The sequence below is a fragment of the Chiloscyllium punctatum genome, chromosome 24, assembly GCF_047496795.1.
Source record: "Chiloscyllium punctatum isolate Juve2018m chromosome 24, sChiPun1.3, whole genome shotgun sequence".
Classification (NCBI taxonomy): domain Eukaryota; kingdom Metazoa; phylum Chordata; class Chondrichthyes; order Orectolobiformes; family Hemiscylliidae; genus Chiloscyllium; species Chiloscyllium punctatum.
This window is the reverse complement of record NC_092762.1, coordinates 39,359,695-39,377,666: the sequence shown is the minus strand read 5'-3', so window position 1 is coordinate 39,377,666 and position 17,972 is coordinate 39,359,695. Positions and strand designations below refer to the sequence as shown.

Below are 17,972 nucleotides of genomic sequence, written 5' to 3'. Positions count from 1 at the left end.
ATTTTGTGTTCTTGTGATTTAATCCTGATAAGTGTAAGACAAAATGTGCTGACAGCTTGTCCTTTTCTTAAGCAATACTTAATGGGATATGTATAATTGTCAGCATCCATGGATAATATGAACATTAGCAAGGATGACATAATCCCACACAGTGGTCTCTGTGGCTGTGTACACTGTAACAATCTATATGTTGCCAGCTCGACTTTTAAACTAAGGGCAGTTATGGCCCACAGTCCCTCTTCTATCAGTTACCTTTCTGCACAACTGGAAGTTCTTGCTGTCCTCTCAGTCAGTCCCACAGTCGTGGTGGGTAAACACCTTGCGGAGCGTGGCAATGTTGGCTCACATCCTGCTGTTCCATATTAAACTGAGCCACTGATTCTGAATGTTTCTCTGCTTGATTAGGGGTTTAGATAGGGTTGACCATGAGAACCTTTTTCCACGTATGGAGTCAGCTATTACGAGGGGGCATAGCTTTAAATTAAGGGGTGGTAGGTATAGGACAGATGTTAGGGGTAGATTCTTTACTCAGCGAGTCGTGAGTTCATGGAATGCCCTGCCAGTAGTAGTGGTGGACTCTCCCTCTTTATGGGCATTTAAACGGGCATTGGATAGGCATATGGAGGATAGTGGGCTAGTGTAGGTTAGGTGGGCTTAGATCAGCGTAACATCGAGGGCCAAAGGGCCTGTACTGCGCTGTATTCTTCTATGTTCTATGTTCTATGTTCTATGATATGTCTTATTCTTTACCTGCGTTTTGATCAGTTCTGGCTTCAGTACACACTGATTAGAACACATTTGAAGTGAATGGGTTGAGGATTTCCCCCAGTGAGTTACCTGTCGACAGATGGTCTGTATCCCTGCTGGACCAGTCTTCATCTTCCTGGCGCCTGCTCCACTTTGCCAGATGCACATACTCCCTTCTGTGATTTCACTAATCTGACTTTATTAGTTACATATTATTTTAGTCCATCCTTCACCTCTTCAGCTTTCTTTCCTTCCTTGAGATTCTTTTAGAAACTCACAAGTTTGACCAAATTTTCTGTCGCCTGACACAAATAATTCCTTCTCTAGTGTGACATTACGCTTTGTTTTATAATCTTCTGTAAAATGCCCTCAGGCACTTTATTGCATGAAAGGTGCTTATTATGTGTAAATTGTTGTTGTTGTGCATCTCTTCTTTTTCTCCAATATTTTCCATTGCATCTGCTGTCATTGTTTCAGTCAGTTCATTCTCTTTTTTAACCAAATCCGCTTGCAGCTTATTCTGTCCCTGACATTATTTGGTCTAGCTCCTTTCCCTCACTGTGATATCATTCTGTCATGAACAAGGGATATTCCTGAATTAACATCCATGATTACCTTTAGATGCTGAGTCTGACATCCTGAGTTTCCTCCATTTATTATGTTTACATTTGACATCGAATAACCTGGGCTTACTTTGGCAATAAAAAAATGTTTTTTGTTACAACTACTTAGTTATCAAGTGAATTGCTCTGTTCCTGGGTGTTGATATCCTAAACCAACTAGTCAGTAGATCATCCATGGACAGCTGTTAACAGGTGCACTTACACACCCTATACACAAGGGATCAAACACTAGGTGTTTTGCTGATCTAGGCTGTTGTTGTCATTTAGATAAATTTCAGTAACACAGCAGCACGCATTTCAGAGAGCCCCGACATGAACATGGCAACCGGTTTAGCTCAGGAGGCTTTAGGGGAGGAATTAACCTGTGCTATTTGTCTGGAAATTTACACTGACCCTGTGATACTCGACTGTAAACACAGCTTCTGCCAAAGCTGCATTGAGGAGACCTGGAATGACACGGCTGCAGCCCCTTACTGCTGTCCTGAATGTAGAGCAGAGTACACCGAGAGGCCCGGCCTTGAGAGGAACTTTAAACTGGCAAATATCGTTCAGAAATACCTGGCTCTGGAGGTCTCCCAGGATGCTGTTCTGTGTAACTATTGCACTGAGAAAATACGGCCGGCAGTGAAGACCTGCCTGAAGTGTGACGCTTCCATGTGCCCGGAACATCTCAGACATCACACCGAGAGCACTGTGTTTAAAAGCCATCTCCTTGTAGATCCCACTGCAGATGTGTCCCAGTGGAAATGTACAGAGCACCAGGAGCTGCTGAAGATTTACTGTAAGGAGGATAAGGTGTGTGTCTGCACTCTCTGCACTGTATTTGGGAAACACAAGGGCCACAATTGTGGGAGCATCAGCGAGGGAGAGAAGGAGCTCAGGGTAAGTGTGTGATGATTACTGCAAAACTGTATTACTAACTGCATTAAGGAAGAGTTATGGTAAAGATGGCGAGGCATATACACACTTGATTCCATCCCTTTAATTTACCACTGTGTAACCAGTTCAAGTCTAATGATACAAATGTAATACGGCATTAGGGATATGACCTGGCTGATGCAATAGTTCGTTACTGAAATTTTAAAAATGGAATATGGGTGATTTAATTATGACTTAATTTGGAATATGTTTTTTAGTTTTAATATATAAAGTCATTGAGTTATACAGCACAGAAACAGGCCCTTTTTGGTCCAACTAGTCCATGCTGAATATAACCCCAACCTAAACTAGTCCCACCTTCCTGCCCCTAGTCCATATCTGTCCAAACCTTTTCTATTCATGTATCTAGCCAAATGTCTTTTAATGTTGTAATTGTACCCACATCCACCACTTCCTTAGGAAGTTCATTCCACATGCCAACCACCCTCTGTGGAAAAAATTCTCTTGGTCTTTTTTAAAAATCTCTCTCCTTTCCCCTTGAAAATGTGTCCCCTCGTCTTGAAATCTTCCATCCTAGGGCATAGACAACTGCCATTAACACACATCTATATTCTACTGCCTTGATGATTCATTAGGCCAATCATTAGATGGCCATGATGATGAGGAAATGAAAACATGATTGTGATGTTGTAAAATATTGAGATTGGCAACAACAAGGAGACTGAGCAGCACAGTGGCTCAGTGGTTAGCACTGCTGCATCAGTGCCAGGGAGCTGAGTTCGATTCCATCTTCAGGCAACTGTTTGTGTGAAGTTTGAATGTTCTCCCTGTATCCACATGGGTTTCCTCCAGGTGCTCTGGTTTCCTCCCATAGTCCAATGATGTGCAGGCTAGGTGGATTAGCCATGGGGAATGAAAGGTTAAGGGAATAGGGTAAGGGCATGTGTCTGAGTGGGATGCTCTTTGGAGGGTCAGTGTGGACTAAATGGGCTGAATGGCCGGCTTCCACAATGTAGGGATTCTATGAGGAGCAGCACAAAGTGGTCCACAGATTAGGGTGGGGACACACTAAGAACATAGAACATAGAAAACTACAGCACAGAACAAGCCCTTTGGCCCACGATGTTGTGCTGAGGTTTAATCCTAATGTAAAATATAGTAACTTAACCTAGGCACCCCTCAACTCACTGCTATCCATGTGCCTGTCCAGCAGTCACTTAAATGTCCCCAATGATTCTGCTTCCACCACCACAGCTGGCAACGCATTCCATGCATCCACAACTCTCTGAGTAAAAAACCTACCTCTGACGTCTCCTCTATACCTTCCTCCTAATATCTTCAAATTATGATTCCTCGTATCAGTCAATCCTGCCCTGGGGAAAAGTCTCTGGCTATTGACTCTATCTATTCCTCTCATTATTTTGTACCCCTCAATCGGGTCTTCTCTCTTCCTCCTTCTCTCCAGAGAGAAAAGTCTGAGCTTATTCAACCTTTCTTCATAAGACAAGCCCTCCAGTCCAGGCAGCATCCTGGTAAACTTTCTTTGCACCCTCTCCAAAGCCTCTGTATCTTTCCTATAGTAGGGCGACCAGAACTGGACATAATATTCCAAGTGTGGTCTCACCAGGGACTTGTAGAGCTGCATCAAAACCTCACTGCTCTTAAACTCGATCCCCCTTTTAATGAAAGCCAAAACACTGTATGCTTTCTTAACAACCCTATCCACTTTGGTGGCAACTTTGAGGGATCTATGTAGTTGCACACCCAGATTCCCCTGTTCCTCCACACTGCCAAGAATCCTGTCTTTAATCCTATATTCAGCATTCGAGTTCGACCTTCCAGAATGCATCACTTCTCATTTATCCAGGTTGAACTCCATCTGCCATTTCTCAGTCCAGCACTGCATCCTGTCTATGTCATGCTGCAGCCTGTAGTAGCTCTCTATACTATCAATGACACCTTCAACCTTTGTGTCATCTGCAAATTTACTAACCCACCCCTCAATCATCTCATCCAAGTCATTTATAAAAACTACAAAGAGTAGAGACCCAAGAACAGAGCTCTGCGGGACCCCACTCAACACTGACCTCCAGGTAGAAGCATTTAATATGATAAAGGCTGATTTTAGCTTGGCCACTATTCCACTTTCCTGCCCTCTCTCCATGACACTTTACCCATTACTAGTTAAAAAATCTCTCTCCTCCTTAAGTCTGTTCAATATCCCAGCCTCCAGGCTTTCTTGGATAGTGAACTCCATAGACTCATGGGCCTTTGCATAAAGTAATTTCTCTTCATCTCTGTTTTAAATCTGCTACCCCTTACCCTAAAGCTATTACCTCTTGTTCTAAGGTTTGGAGAGATAATGGCCTGGAGCAGGCAGGTGGGATTAGTTTAGTTTGGGATTATGTTCGGCATGGACTGGTTGGACCTAAGTGTCTGTTTCTGTGCTGTATGACTGTATGACTCTGTGAGGAAACATCCTCTCTGCATCTAGTTTGTCAATCCCTTTTAGCATCTTATATACCTCAATTGGATCTCCTCTCATTCTTCTAAACTGGAATCCTAAACTTCTAAACTGCTGCCTCACAGCGCCAGAGACCCGGGTTCAATTCCAGCCTCAGGCAACTGTGTGGAGTTTGCACATTCTCCCCGTGTCTGCGTGGGTTTCCTCCGGGTGCTCTGGTTTCCTCCCACAGTCCAAAGATGTGCAGGTCAGGTGAATTGGCCATGCTAAATTGCCCGTAGTGTTAGGTGAAGGGGTAAGTGTAGGGGTATGGGTGGTTTGCGCTTCGGCGGGTCGGTATGGACTTGTTGGGCCGAAGGGCCTGTTTCCACACTGTAAGTAATCTAAAAAAAAATCTAAAATAATCTAAACACTGGAGGAGGAGCCTACACAAATGTTCCCACCATCAATAATGGAGGAGTCCAATACATCAGTGCAAAATATAAGGCTTGAAGCCCTTGCAGCATTCTTCAGCTAGAAATGGCAAGGGAATGATCCAACTTGGCCTCCTCCAGTGCTCACACCATCACAGATATCAGTCTTCAGCCAATTCAATTCACTCCATGTGATATCAAGAAATGCTGGATCCTGCAAAGGCTATGGGCCCTGACAACATTCTAGCAATAGCACTGAAGACTTGTGCTCCAGAACTAGTTGCACCCCTAGTCACACTGTTCCAGGACAGCTACAATACTGGAATTTATTTGGCATTATGGAACATTGCCCAAGTATGCCCTGTGCACAAAATGTAGGACAAATCCAACCCGGCCTATTACTGATAATCATCAGTGGATCAAAATTGGAAGATGTCATCAACAGTGCTACTAAGCAGCTACTAAGTGCTCAGCAATAACCTGCTCATTGATATCCAGTTTGGATATCCTGCAAGAGCCACTCAATTCCTGACCTCATTAGAGCCTTGATTCAAACATGGACAAAAGAACTGAATTCCAGAGGTGAGGTGAGAGTGACAGCCCTTGCCATCAAGATCATATTTGACCAAGTATGGCATCAAGAACCCCTAGCAAAACTGGAGTCAATGGCAATCACCAGTTGGAGTCATACCTGGTGCATAGGAAGGTAGTTGTGGTTGTTGGAGGCCAATCATCTCAGCTCCAGGACATCTATGCAGGAGTTCCTCAGTGTGGTGTCAGAGGCCTAACCATCTTCAGCTGCTTCATCAATGATCTTCTCTCCGTAATAAGGTCAGAAGTGGGGATGTTCGTCAATGGATTGCACAACATTCAGCACATTCCACACGTCCTCAGATACTGAACCAGACAGCGTTCAAATGCAACAAAATCTGGACAATATCTAGTTTGGGCTGACAAGTGGCTAGTAACATTCACATCAAACAAATGCCAGGCAGTGACCATCTCCAGCAAGAGAGAATCTAACCGTTGTTTTTTTGATATTCGGTGGCATTAGCATCACTAATACCCCCGCTATCAATATCCTGTGGGTTTTCATTTACCAGAAACTGACTTTAAACATCAATATGTTATCACTGAAGTGGGCAAGACGTATAAATACAATGGCTACAAGAGTAGCTCAGAGGTTAGGAATCCTGCAGTAAGTAACTCACCTCCTGACTCCCCAAAGCCTGTCCACCATCTACAAGGCACAAGTCAGGAGTATGATGGAATACTCCCCACTTGCCTGGAATTGTACAACTCCGACAATACTCAAGACGCTTGACACTATCCAGGACAAAGTGACCGCTTGATTGGCATCACACCCAGAAATATCCACTCCCTCCACATTCAGTAACAGCAGTGTGTACCATTTACAAGCTGTGCCACTGAAATTCAAAAGGCTCTTCAGACAGCACCTCCCAAATCCACAACCACTTCCATCTAATAGATGAGGGTAGCAAATACATGAGACCGCTACCACTTGCAAGTTCTCCTTCAAACCACTCACCTCCTGATTTGGAAATCCACATATGGGGTTGGATATTGTAATTTCTTGGAGTGTCTAAAATTAGAATCCTTGCATGGTGTGTGTGCTCTCAACCATCTCAAACCTGTAAAAAGTATGATACACAGTCAGAAAGCCGATGCTGCTTTCAAATCCAAGGGAGGTTGGACCAGCTACAGTTGGCTTTCGTGTCAGCATTGTCATTCCTTCCTGGCTGTGAACATTCAAAGAAAGGTATTCTTTGTAATTGATCTTCTCTTGTTATTATATTGCAACTTAAGTGTTAGTAAAAAATGCTTTCTTGGAAAGTTAGATTTGGACTGCCAAACTAACACCTTAAGCACAAAGTACTGCAGATGTTAGGAATCCAAAAAGAGAAAATGCTGGAAATACTCAAGGGGGTCTGTAGTTTTTATGGAGAGAAAATTAATGTTTCACATTGATGAAGGACTTAGGAAGTCTTGGAAGACTGTAAATAGCAAAAAATATCCTCTAGACCAACATGATCATGACAGATTATAAAAGCTGTTTCACATAGTGCCAAACACGTTATAACATTTAAAATCTTTTCACATAATGAATTACTCTTAGAGGTGGCATTTTGTCCCAACAATGTCTCACACAGCTGTTTTGACAAGATTGAGGAACAGTGCTCCGAAAGCTAATGTTTCCAAATAAACCTGTTGGACTATAACCTGGCGATGTGTGATTTTTAACTCCGCTTTGACAATATTAACTAAGGGAGAAATGTTGGCCGTGGTATCAGAATGTTATGCTCTTTGACTGGCATCTTAAATGTCCGACTGAATCATCAGAGTAAAACATCTGATCTGAAGGATAGAACAATGTAAAATTCCCTTAGTGTCAACCTAGAATGGGACTCCATCCACCACATTCTAACCAGAGACGAAGGTGCTATAAACGAAGAAAAACCAATTCCCCTGTGTATTGGTCCTATGTCTATTGTCTGATCCTGTGCCCTATTAAAAGCATTTTCTATCAAAGTCAATCATTTGGCTGGAAGGACCAGACTGACATTTCTCTGGCCACAAGTTGGCCAGTGGTTTTCCATTTCTGTAATCTCCTCCTTGCTTGTTTTCTGTTAAGTTTTAAAAATGTGTTGCTGGAAAAGCGCAGCAGGTCAGGCAGCATCAAAGGAGAAGAAGAATCGATGTTTCGGGCATAAGCCCTTACGCCCGAAACGTCGATTCTCCTTCTCCTTTGATGCTGCCTGACCTGCTGCGCTTTTCCAGCAACACATTTTTCAGCTCTGATCCCCAGCATCTGCAGTCCTCACTTTCTTCTGTTGAGTTTTCCCTGTACTTTTGATTTCTCCTGTAGTTTTCATGACACTTGCTCTTTTTACACAAGTCTTCAATTTTAGATTAGATTCCCTACAGTGTGGAAACAGGCCCTTCAGCCCAACAAGTCCACTCCGAAGAGCAACCCACCCCCCTACGTTTTACCGCTGACTAATCCACCTAACACCATGGCCAATTCACCTAACCTGCACATCTTTGGACTGTGGGAGGAAACCCACGCAGATACGGGGAGAAGGTGCAAACTCTACGCAGCCCATGGCCGAGGTGGGTCTCTGGCGCTGTGAGGCAGCAGTGCTAACCACTGAGCCACCGTGCCTGCCTAGTCAATAGTGAATGTTTCTCATGTGATTCCTGAGATGCTTTTTTTCATGCATGTTGGTTTTTTGAGACCAAAATGGAAATGATGTTATGACTTAGATGGTAAAGTTATTGTTTTTACTTCGTTGATTTTAACCCTATTGCGAATCCTCTTGCAAGGATGCCTGCCTTGAAGAAGTTTTCCTCCTCTCTCTACAAGAATCTCAGGGCGTCCCTCTCCCTCTGCAACTCCCAGGTCATTTCCGCTGCTGATTTCGCTGCTCCTTGGATGCTGCCTGAACTGCTGTGCTCTTCCAGCACCACTAATCCAGTATTAGATGGTAAAGGGTCTCTTTAACCCCACAACCTCAGTTCCTCCTGTGCTTAATCTGAGGCTTTCTTTATTTTAGATTAAAAATAAAAAGGTCCATCAATATGTATTTATTAATAAGCACAATCTTATTGATTTGCTGTAAAGCAAAACTTGTCCCACTTATAACACACAGTTTGCAATCTGAAAATATTAATACTCATTGCAATATCCTAAAACAGAGAAATAAAGATTCAAAATAAATGGGTTTCTCTCCGCAGATGAAAAACAAGTCCTTTTGGCTAATAGAATTCATAGAATCCCTACAGTGTGAAAACAGGTCATTCGGCCCAATAGGTTCACACTGACACTGCAAAGGGCACCTCACCCAGATCCATCCCCCTACCTTATTCCTGTAACCCTGCATTTTCCATGTTTAATTTAACTGGCCTACTCAACCTTGAACACCATGGGCAATTTAGCATGGCCAGTCCACCTACCCTTCACATCTTTGGACTGTGGGAGGAAACCGGAGCACCCAGCAGAAACCCATGCAGACACGGGGAGAACGTGAAAACTCCACACAGACAGTTGCCCAAGGGTGGAATCGAACCTGGGTCCCTGGTGCTGTGAAGTGGTAGTGCTAACTACTGAGCCACCAAATAATTCTTAACTCTTGAAAGCAAAAAGGATGATGTTTAAGATCTGAAATGTTGGTCTGATGAGCTGGCACACAGAGACAGATGTTGTTGAACACATGCAGTGGCCTCAGGAACCTTTGCTAACACAATTGTTCATGAAATATTGACAAACCCTTTCAGAGGCTTTTCATGGAGAACACTGGCTCCAGGTACTAGACTCCACCTGCATCAAGGGGTTGTTTTCCAGAGAAGGGAAAGCTGGACTGGGAAGTTTCTGTTTTTCATCTGTCCCAAACTATCCAAACAACATCTACAAACAGCAGCTGGAACCCGACCAATTGTAAACTCAGATGGGAAGACTCCATCAAAAAGAACAGTTATGAGAAAAACAAGAATTACCTTGTCAAAAAAAAGCTCCAAATATCATTCACTGACCTCTTTTAAAAAAATCCACAATCATTCAAACTCAACTTTTCATATAATTGATTAAATATGAAACCATCAGATAAACAATGGCAATCATCCTTTGCAGTAAACCTAGCTTTTATATTGTTTACAATGTCTCCAATATTCCTACTTTAGAATCATTTACAACATCAGCTTCAGAAGATTCGGAACAATGTCGAAGCAGTACACCTTGCTCTAAGTGATCTTCACAAAGAGAAAAAGAATGCACAGGTAAGACACTGTCAAACAGCATCGAAACCACTTTGCTAGTCAGTTCATTCATGTGAGAATGTAACCAAAAAGATTGATGAGGGCAGAGCAGTAGATGTTGTCGACATGGACTTTTGTAAAGATTTTGATAAAGTTCCACATGGCAGACTGATTAGTAAAGTTAGATTACATGGGATTCAGGGAGAGCTTGTTAATTGGATATAGAGGATGGTGGTGGAGATTTGTTTTCTGGACTGGAGACTTGTGACCTGTGGTGTTCCACAGGGATTGTTGCTCGGTCCACTGGAGTTCATCATTTAATACATACACTTTGGATGAGAATGTAGGAGGCATTGTTAGTAAGTTTGTGGATGACACCAAAATGTGTGATGTATTGGACAGTGAAGAAGTTTGTCCTAAGATTAAAAAGGGATTTTGATCAATTGGGCCAATGGGATGAGGATTGGCAGATGGAGTTGAATTTGGATAAATGCAATGCATTGCATTTTGGTAAAGTGAACAAGAACAGGACTTTTACAGTTGATGATAAGGACCTGGGTGGTGCTGTCAAACAGAGAGACTCAAGGATTCAGGTATATTATTCTTTGAAAGGTGTGTTACAGGTAGACAGAGTGGTTAAGAAGGTGTTTAGAATGCTTGCCTTCATTGCTCAGATCATTGAGTATACAAGTTGGGACATTATGTTGAGTCTGTACAGGACATTGGTGAGGCCACGTTTGGAGTACTGTGTACAATTTGGGTTACCCTGCCATATGAAGGATATTATTAAATTGGAGAGGGTTCAGAAAATATTTGCCAGGATGATGTTGGGACTGGAGGGTTTGAGATATAGGGAGAGGCTGGATAGGCTGGGGCTTTCATTACTGGAGCTTAGGAGACTGAGGGGTGATCTCATAGAGGTTTGTAAAATCATGAGGTGTATAGATAAGGTGAATAGCAAATATCTTTTCCCTGGAGTCAGGGAGTTCAAAACTAGGGAGCATATCTTTAAGGTGAGAGGAAAAAGATTTAAAAGGGACCTGTGGTGCCGAGAATGGTTCGTATGTGGAATGAACTGACAGAGGAAGTGGTGGATGCAAGTACAGTTACAACATTTAAAAGACATTTGGACAGGTACATGAATAAGAAAGGTTTGGAGCAGTATGGGCCAAATGCAGGCAAGTGGGACTAATTTAGTTGGGAAACTTGGTCGGCATGAATGAGTTGGCCCAAAGGGTCTGTTTCTGTGCCATATGTCTCCATGTCTCCAATATCATGGCAAATTACCCAACTGAGTATTCCCTCTTTCTCCTAAATCTTTTGATCACTTCAGGCTTATGCCTGAACTTTATCTAACTCCTTCTTGAAACATTCAATATTTTCACATTAACCACTCTCTGGCAGGGAATTCCACAAAGTATTAGTTTGACCCATCTTGTGGCCCCTGGTTCTGGACTCCCCACTCTCTGTACGTTTATGCTTTCAGCAACTTTTGTGTACGACTGCATCTCCCCCTTTCCCAGTCTACCTCCATTCAGATAACAAGCTGTCTTTCTGTTCTTGGTACCAAAATTGATGACCTCGCTTTTATCCAAATTATAATTCATTTGCACAAATCATAATGAATCCCTCTGTATCCTTCTCACAAGCCCCACCCCACTCCCCACCTCCCAACTAACTTTATGTCGGATGCCATGTTGAAGAAAGTGCATTGTGTTCCCTCATCTAAGTCACAATATACTTTGTGAATAGCTGGGGTCCAAATACTAAGATTCCCCTGTTACCCCATTAGTTGCCATTCAAAATTGACCCATTTATTCCTTTTTGGTTTTGTGTATACTATCCAGTTCTCTCTTCACGTCAGTACACAATCCATTCACACATATTTAATTTTATATGCTGATCTCTTTTGAGGGACCTAATTGAAAGCCTTCTGAAAGATCATGGAAGATCATCATCCACTGCCCCCACCATCAACTCTACAAATTATGCCCTCAAAATTCTAGTGTAATTGCCAGGCAAGATTTTCCTTTTGGTACGGATATACGGGGAAGTCATTCCTGGAGAGGGCTGTGGAGGCCAAGTCATTGACTATCTTTAAGACAAAGGTAGATAGATTCTTGATTAGTAAGGGGATCAAGGGTCATGGGGATTTGGCAGGAGAATGGGGTTGAGAAATTTACCAGCCTTGATCAAGTGGCAGAATAGGATCTGCTATTTGGTAGGAAGGTGGCCTGGACCTGAACTTTTCTTATTTTAAAGGTAAATGTAAAAGTTCCAGATGCAATTTGTTTGGTCAAACTATCAACGTGGACCAAAACACACTTTATTCTTACATTATAGGTGAATCAAAGCAAAAGAAAAGATAAAGGTAAAGAATTGACTTAGCTGTAACTCCATCGAAATGCTTAATAAAATAATAGATACAGTAACTATTACTAATTAACTGTTCCAATGTAGTAAAGTCCCATAAACACACCCTTGACAAAGACAAATTCAGAAAAACAGTTTGTCTCATATGCAATTCCAGCAATAGGAAAACATCAAGAGAAAACTCAGAGTATAGCAGCGAGAGATATACTACAGCTTCTAAAACCTGCTGAGACACCAGCAACAACTGCTGAAAGCTAAAACTAAAATTTATGGTTCTGTGGCAGCTTGACTACACCCGTTCAGGCTGCTTCTATTGTTTCAACTTTTAAACAAAGTCCCAAGGCCTCATAGGCTGCTTACTTTATAAGTTTTCACTTGACAGCTTTGCACCTCTGCCTTAAAATCTTGCTTCAAAAATAACCAGGACAAAATACACCTCTTAAAGACATAGTATCGCCACAGATTTATGGTCTGAATTGCCTATTTCTGCTCCGATATGGTCTCATGCTAACTTAATCTGATTTTGTCACTGTTTCCCAAATGTTCCGCTATTAAATCTTTTATGACGTTGCCCTACTATTGATGTTAGGCTTAACTGTTCTATAATTCCATGTTTTCTCTTTACTGTTTTATAATAGTGAGATTACATCAGCCAACCTCCAGTTTATAGCATCTGTTCCAGAGTTTATAGAATCTCGGAGGATGGCCAAGAAAACATTCACTGTTTCTAAGGCCAATTCCGTAAGCACTCTGGGGTGTAAATGATCAGTCCAGGGGTATTTATTGCCTTTAATCTAATTAATTTCCTACCCATAATCCCTACCAATACTGATTTCTTTCAATTCCTCCTTCTCATGAGATGCTGTGTCAACCCAATATTTTTGAAACATTTTTACTTCAGAATATTCTGAAAATACAATCATGTGTTCAGCTGTGATTATTTTATAAATCCAGCAAGGTTGTCCATTTTTAAATGAAGCAGGACTTAAACATGAAAATACTAATGAGATTATTGTTTTCTTTTGCATTTCTCTTTATGGCCACTGGCCATGGCAATCAGTTATTCTTATCTGCTGGCATATCAAAATATTCACACTGACAAGAAACCAATTAAATATGAGGGCTGTTGAAAATGTCATAAAACGTCTGGAGGCTTACAGTACAAAAGGAGGTCATTTGACCAATTGTATCCGGACTGGCTCCCAAAACAGACAACCAGCCCCATCTCCATAGCCCTCTCACTTCATCCCTTTCAAATATATATCCAGCTCTCTTCTGAAACCTCCTATGGAATTCATCATCATTATTCTCCCAGGCTGTGAATTCCAAATCTTAACAATTCTCTGAGTAAAGAAGTTTCTCCTCATCTCACTCCTAACTCTATTGCTGACAATATTGAAAGTGTGACCCCTTAGTTACTGACGTATCGACGAGTGGAAATAGGATATCTTTCTTTACCCTGTCAAAATTGTTCATAATTTTGAAAACCTCAATAAGGTCACCTATAAATCCTCTCTGCTCCAAGGAGAATTAGACCAATTTCTCTAATCTTGCCTTGTTTTTTAAAATCTCTCATTCCTGGTATTATTCTGCTAAGTCTCCTTTGCACTCTCTTCTGGGCTTTAATATCCTTCTTTAACTAAGGCATTCAGAACTGACTACAATACTCTAAGTGTGATCTGATCAATGATTTGTAGATGTGTAGCATCACTTCTTTGCTTTTATACTCTTATGCCTCTATTTATAAATCCAAGGATCCTATAAGTCTTCTTTACAACTCTTCCAACATGCTTGGCCATCATCAGAGAATTATGCCCTTGAGCCTTGAGATCCCTCTGTTCTGGTACTCCCTTTAAATGTACCATTGAGCCTCTGTTGTCTCTCCATGTTTCTTCTACCAAAATGCATTACCTCACATTTCTGTGTATTGAAATTCATCTGCCAGGTGTTGGCCCATTTGGCCCAGGGACTTGGCAATGTCCCTGTGAAGTTGCTCAGCATCTATTCTCCCTCGTTTAGTACCATCTGCAAATTTAGAGATTTTGTTCTTAGCACCCATCTCCAAATCATTTAAATAAATCTTAAAAAGCAAGAGACCCAATACCAATCCCTGGGGAACACCACTTTCATCTCCAATCTGAGAAAAGCCCATACCTACCCTCTGCTTCCTACCTTTTCGCCAACTTCTAATCCATGCTGCCAAGAACCCATCAATTCCAAACATTTCTAATTTGGTAACCAGCCTGCCAGGTGCATCCTATCAAATGCTTACTGCAAGTTCAAATACACAACACCCACAGCACTACCCTCGACCATTGCCTGTGGCACCTTGTCAAAGAGCTCAAGAAAAGAAATGTCCCATGTCTAGTATTAACTTACTTTTCTCTAAGTGTATATTTCGATTATCTTATCCATCAGTTTTTCCACCATTGATGTCAAGCTGATAGGTTTCCAGGATTATCCTTAGGCTCAGGGTCACAGTTGCAACCTTCAGTCCCCGGGACTAATTCCATGTTCAGAGAAGCCTGGAAAATTTCTGTCATTGGCTCTGCAATTTGCTCCCTTCCCTCTCTCAGCAATCTAGGATGCATCTCATCCAGGCCTGGTGATTTCTCTACCTAGAGTGCTGCCAGCCTATTTAGCACATCTTCTTTATCTATCACTATACTGCTCAGTTGCTCAACAAAGGTCAACATTCCATTTATTTCCCTCATTACTTGCTGTATCCAAAGACTAACCCCATGTCATTCATCTACCAGGAGATCCATATCCCTCTGTATAACAGCATTCTGCAGTTCCCCAACAATTCAAAACATTTTGTTTTTCTCTTCTTTCTCCAAAAGTGGACAAACTCATCTTCCAACATTATTCTGCATCTTCCCACTCACTTAACCTGTCATATCACTTCGTACACATTTTGTAATGTTCTCTCAGCTTACGTTCCCACCTATAATATAGTTAGTCCCTTCATCCAAGGCATTAATATAGATTGTAAATAGTTTTGCCTCAACACTGACCTCTATGGCATTCCACTAGCTCATCCTGTTTTCCGATCTTTTATCAATGTTTCAGTGAAATTCCCCCCTCATCCTTTTAAACTCCAATGGGTACAGACCCAGAGTTCAGTCAAGCCCTTCATTCCTGGGATCATTCTTGTAAACCCCATCTGGTCTCCCTCCAAGGCCAGCATATCCTTCCTTAGATATGGGGCTAAGCAGTACTGATACAAACATAGGTGGGGAAACAGGTAATGTTGAGGAGGTGGGGATGTTGCAGAAGGACTTGGATAGGCTAGGTGAGTGCACTAGGAATGGGTAGATGGAATTCAACGTAGGAAGAGTAGAGGGCGTAGACTATTTCCTAAGTGAGGAAAATCTCCAGAAATGAGGGGTGATCCTACAGAACATTATAAGGTAATGAGAGGCGTGGATAGGGTGAATAATCAAGGTCTTTTCCCTAGGGTAGGGGAGTCCAAAACTAGAGAGCATAAGTTTAAGGTGTGAGGGGAAAGATTTAAAAAGGACCTAAGGGGCAACTTTTTCACACAGAGGGCTGTGCGTGTATGGAATGAGCTGCCAGAGGAAGTGGTGGAGGCTGGTACAATTGCAACATTTTAAAAGGCATCTGGATGGGTAAATGAATAGGAAGGGTTTAGAGGGATATGGGCCAAATGCTGGCAAATGGGGCTAGATTAATGTAGAATATCTGGTCAGCATGAACCAGTTGGACCAAATGGTCTGTTTCTGAGCAGTACATCTCTATGATTCTAAAGCTCAAAATCTGAAGCATACAGGGAATTAGGAGTTTTGGTTCAGGAATCTCTTAAGGTTAACATGCAGATTCAGTAGGCAGTTAGGAAAGCAAATAGAATGTTAGCATTTATTTTAAGAAGGCTAGAATACAAAAGAGGGATGCCCTGCTGGGGCTGTGTAAGTCTCTGATCAAACCATATTTGGAACATTGTGAGCACTTTAGGCCCTGTATCTAAGGAAGAATGCATTGAGGGGGTCAAGACAAGAATGATTCTGGGGATGCAGGGCTTGTCATATCAGGAGTGGTTGAAGAAGTTGGGGCTGGTAAGGGGAGATTTGATTGAAACTTAAAGAATACTGAAAGGCCTGTATACAGTGTATGTGGAGATGTTTCCACTAGTAGGAGAAACCAGAACCCGAGGGCACAACCTCAGAATGATAGCACAACTCTTTAGAACTGAGATGAGAAGGAATTTCTTCAGTCAGGGACTAGTGAATCTGTGGAACTCATTGCCTCAGAGAGCTGTGGATGCCAAATCACTGAGTATATTTAAGGCAGAGATAGATGTGTTCCTGATTAGTAAGGGGATCAAGGGTTACGGAGAGAAGGCAGGAGAATCAGGTTGAGAAACACATTAGCCATAATTGAATGGCAGAGTAGATGGGCCAAATGGCCTAATTCTCTTCCCATATGTTATGGTTTTATGGTCTTTATCCACATTATATCGTTACCATGAGCTTTGATCTTGCATAGTAACCTTGCATGTCGCACCTTATGAAATGCTTTTTGGAAATCCAAATACACTGCTGTAGTTCCCTTTATCAACCTGCTTCATAGGTCCTCAAAAAACTCTAATAAATGAGTCAATACAATTCCCTTTCACAAAACCATGATTCTGTCTGTGACTCTATCTGATTACAAATGACCTACTACATCTTTAATCCTGGGTGCTGTCATTTTCAAAATGACAGATATTAAATTATCTGGTTAAAAAGGTCAAAAATGGGAGTGACCAATCTATCCTCCAGCGTCATCGTGTCTGCCTTAAGTAAGAGGGAAGTGTTGAGAGAATTTTTTTTCTCATTGGAAATTATCTCATTTTTGCAACAGTAAGGTGAATTAATCTGTTCTTGTTTGTGACAAAATTCCCTCTGCATTTTAAGAGCATGAAAAAAGTTGTACAGATGAAAATTAAAGCGAAATATGAGACACTGAGGAAGCACATTGACAAGGAAGAGAGGCGGATACTGCGGTACCTGGAGAGTGAACAAAGCCGTGTGACTACAGAGATTGATGTTAAGATCTGCAATCTGGAAAAGAAAGTGAAAGACTTTGAAAAGTCTTTTACTGATCTCAGTGACCTTCTGAAACACAATGAAGATCTTGTATTTATCCAGGTATTACTGCACCTTTCTCAATGTCTCCAATAACACAGTATTGTGTGCAAACATGAACACATGAACTCTGGCTTCAGATGGTAAATGGACTAGAATTCTGGAATATCAGGAAGTTAAGCAGTTTAGACAGCCATCCAACTGAAGTTTATGGAACTATGGAAAGAATTGGCAAACTTTACTTAGGAATAAGTTTCCCTGTTATGAAGAGTTCAAAACCAATTGGTAACAAACATTAGGAAGTTAGCAGTACAATTGAAGTAAGTGAGGACAGCAAACAATGGGATGTATTTCTGGCAGGGAGCAAGTGAGGGATAACAATGATGAATTAAGTAAGGGGTTCCTAATTCCTTTTCAACTCAAATTCCTATATTCTATTAAAATATACATTTTAACTGCTTATTCATCTTTGCTTTTATTAAGTAACAGTAACTGGGAAAGCAGATGAAGGAGAAATGTAAGCATCATCATAAATAAGTCTAGCTTTAGCATTTTGGATTTATTAATTGAATTAAGATTCCATAAATTGCCATAAACTCAACCCCTGTCCCCA

General features: G+C 41.6%; 1 protein-coding gene across 1 annotated transcript in view; it reads left to right on the top strand.

The window, feature by feature from the left end:
- The first annotated feature begins 1,688 nt into the window (after window positions 1-1,688).
- LOC140494465 (E3 ubiquitin/ISG15 ligase TRIM25-like) overlaps window positions 1,689-17,972 on the top strand; it is a 30,447-nt gene continuing 14,163 nt past the window's right edge. Inside the window, exons 1-3 of the mRNA XM_072593664.1 lie at window positions 1,689-2,252; window positions 9,825-9,920; window positions 17,189-17,422. Coding sequence (XP_072449765.1) covers window positions 1,689-2,252; window positions 9,825-9,920; window positions 17,189-17,422 — 894 coding nt within the window. The remainder of the gene's footprint in view (window positions 2,253-9,824; window positions 9,921-17,188; window positions 17,423-17,972) is intronic.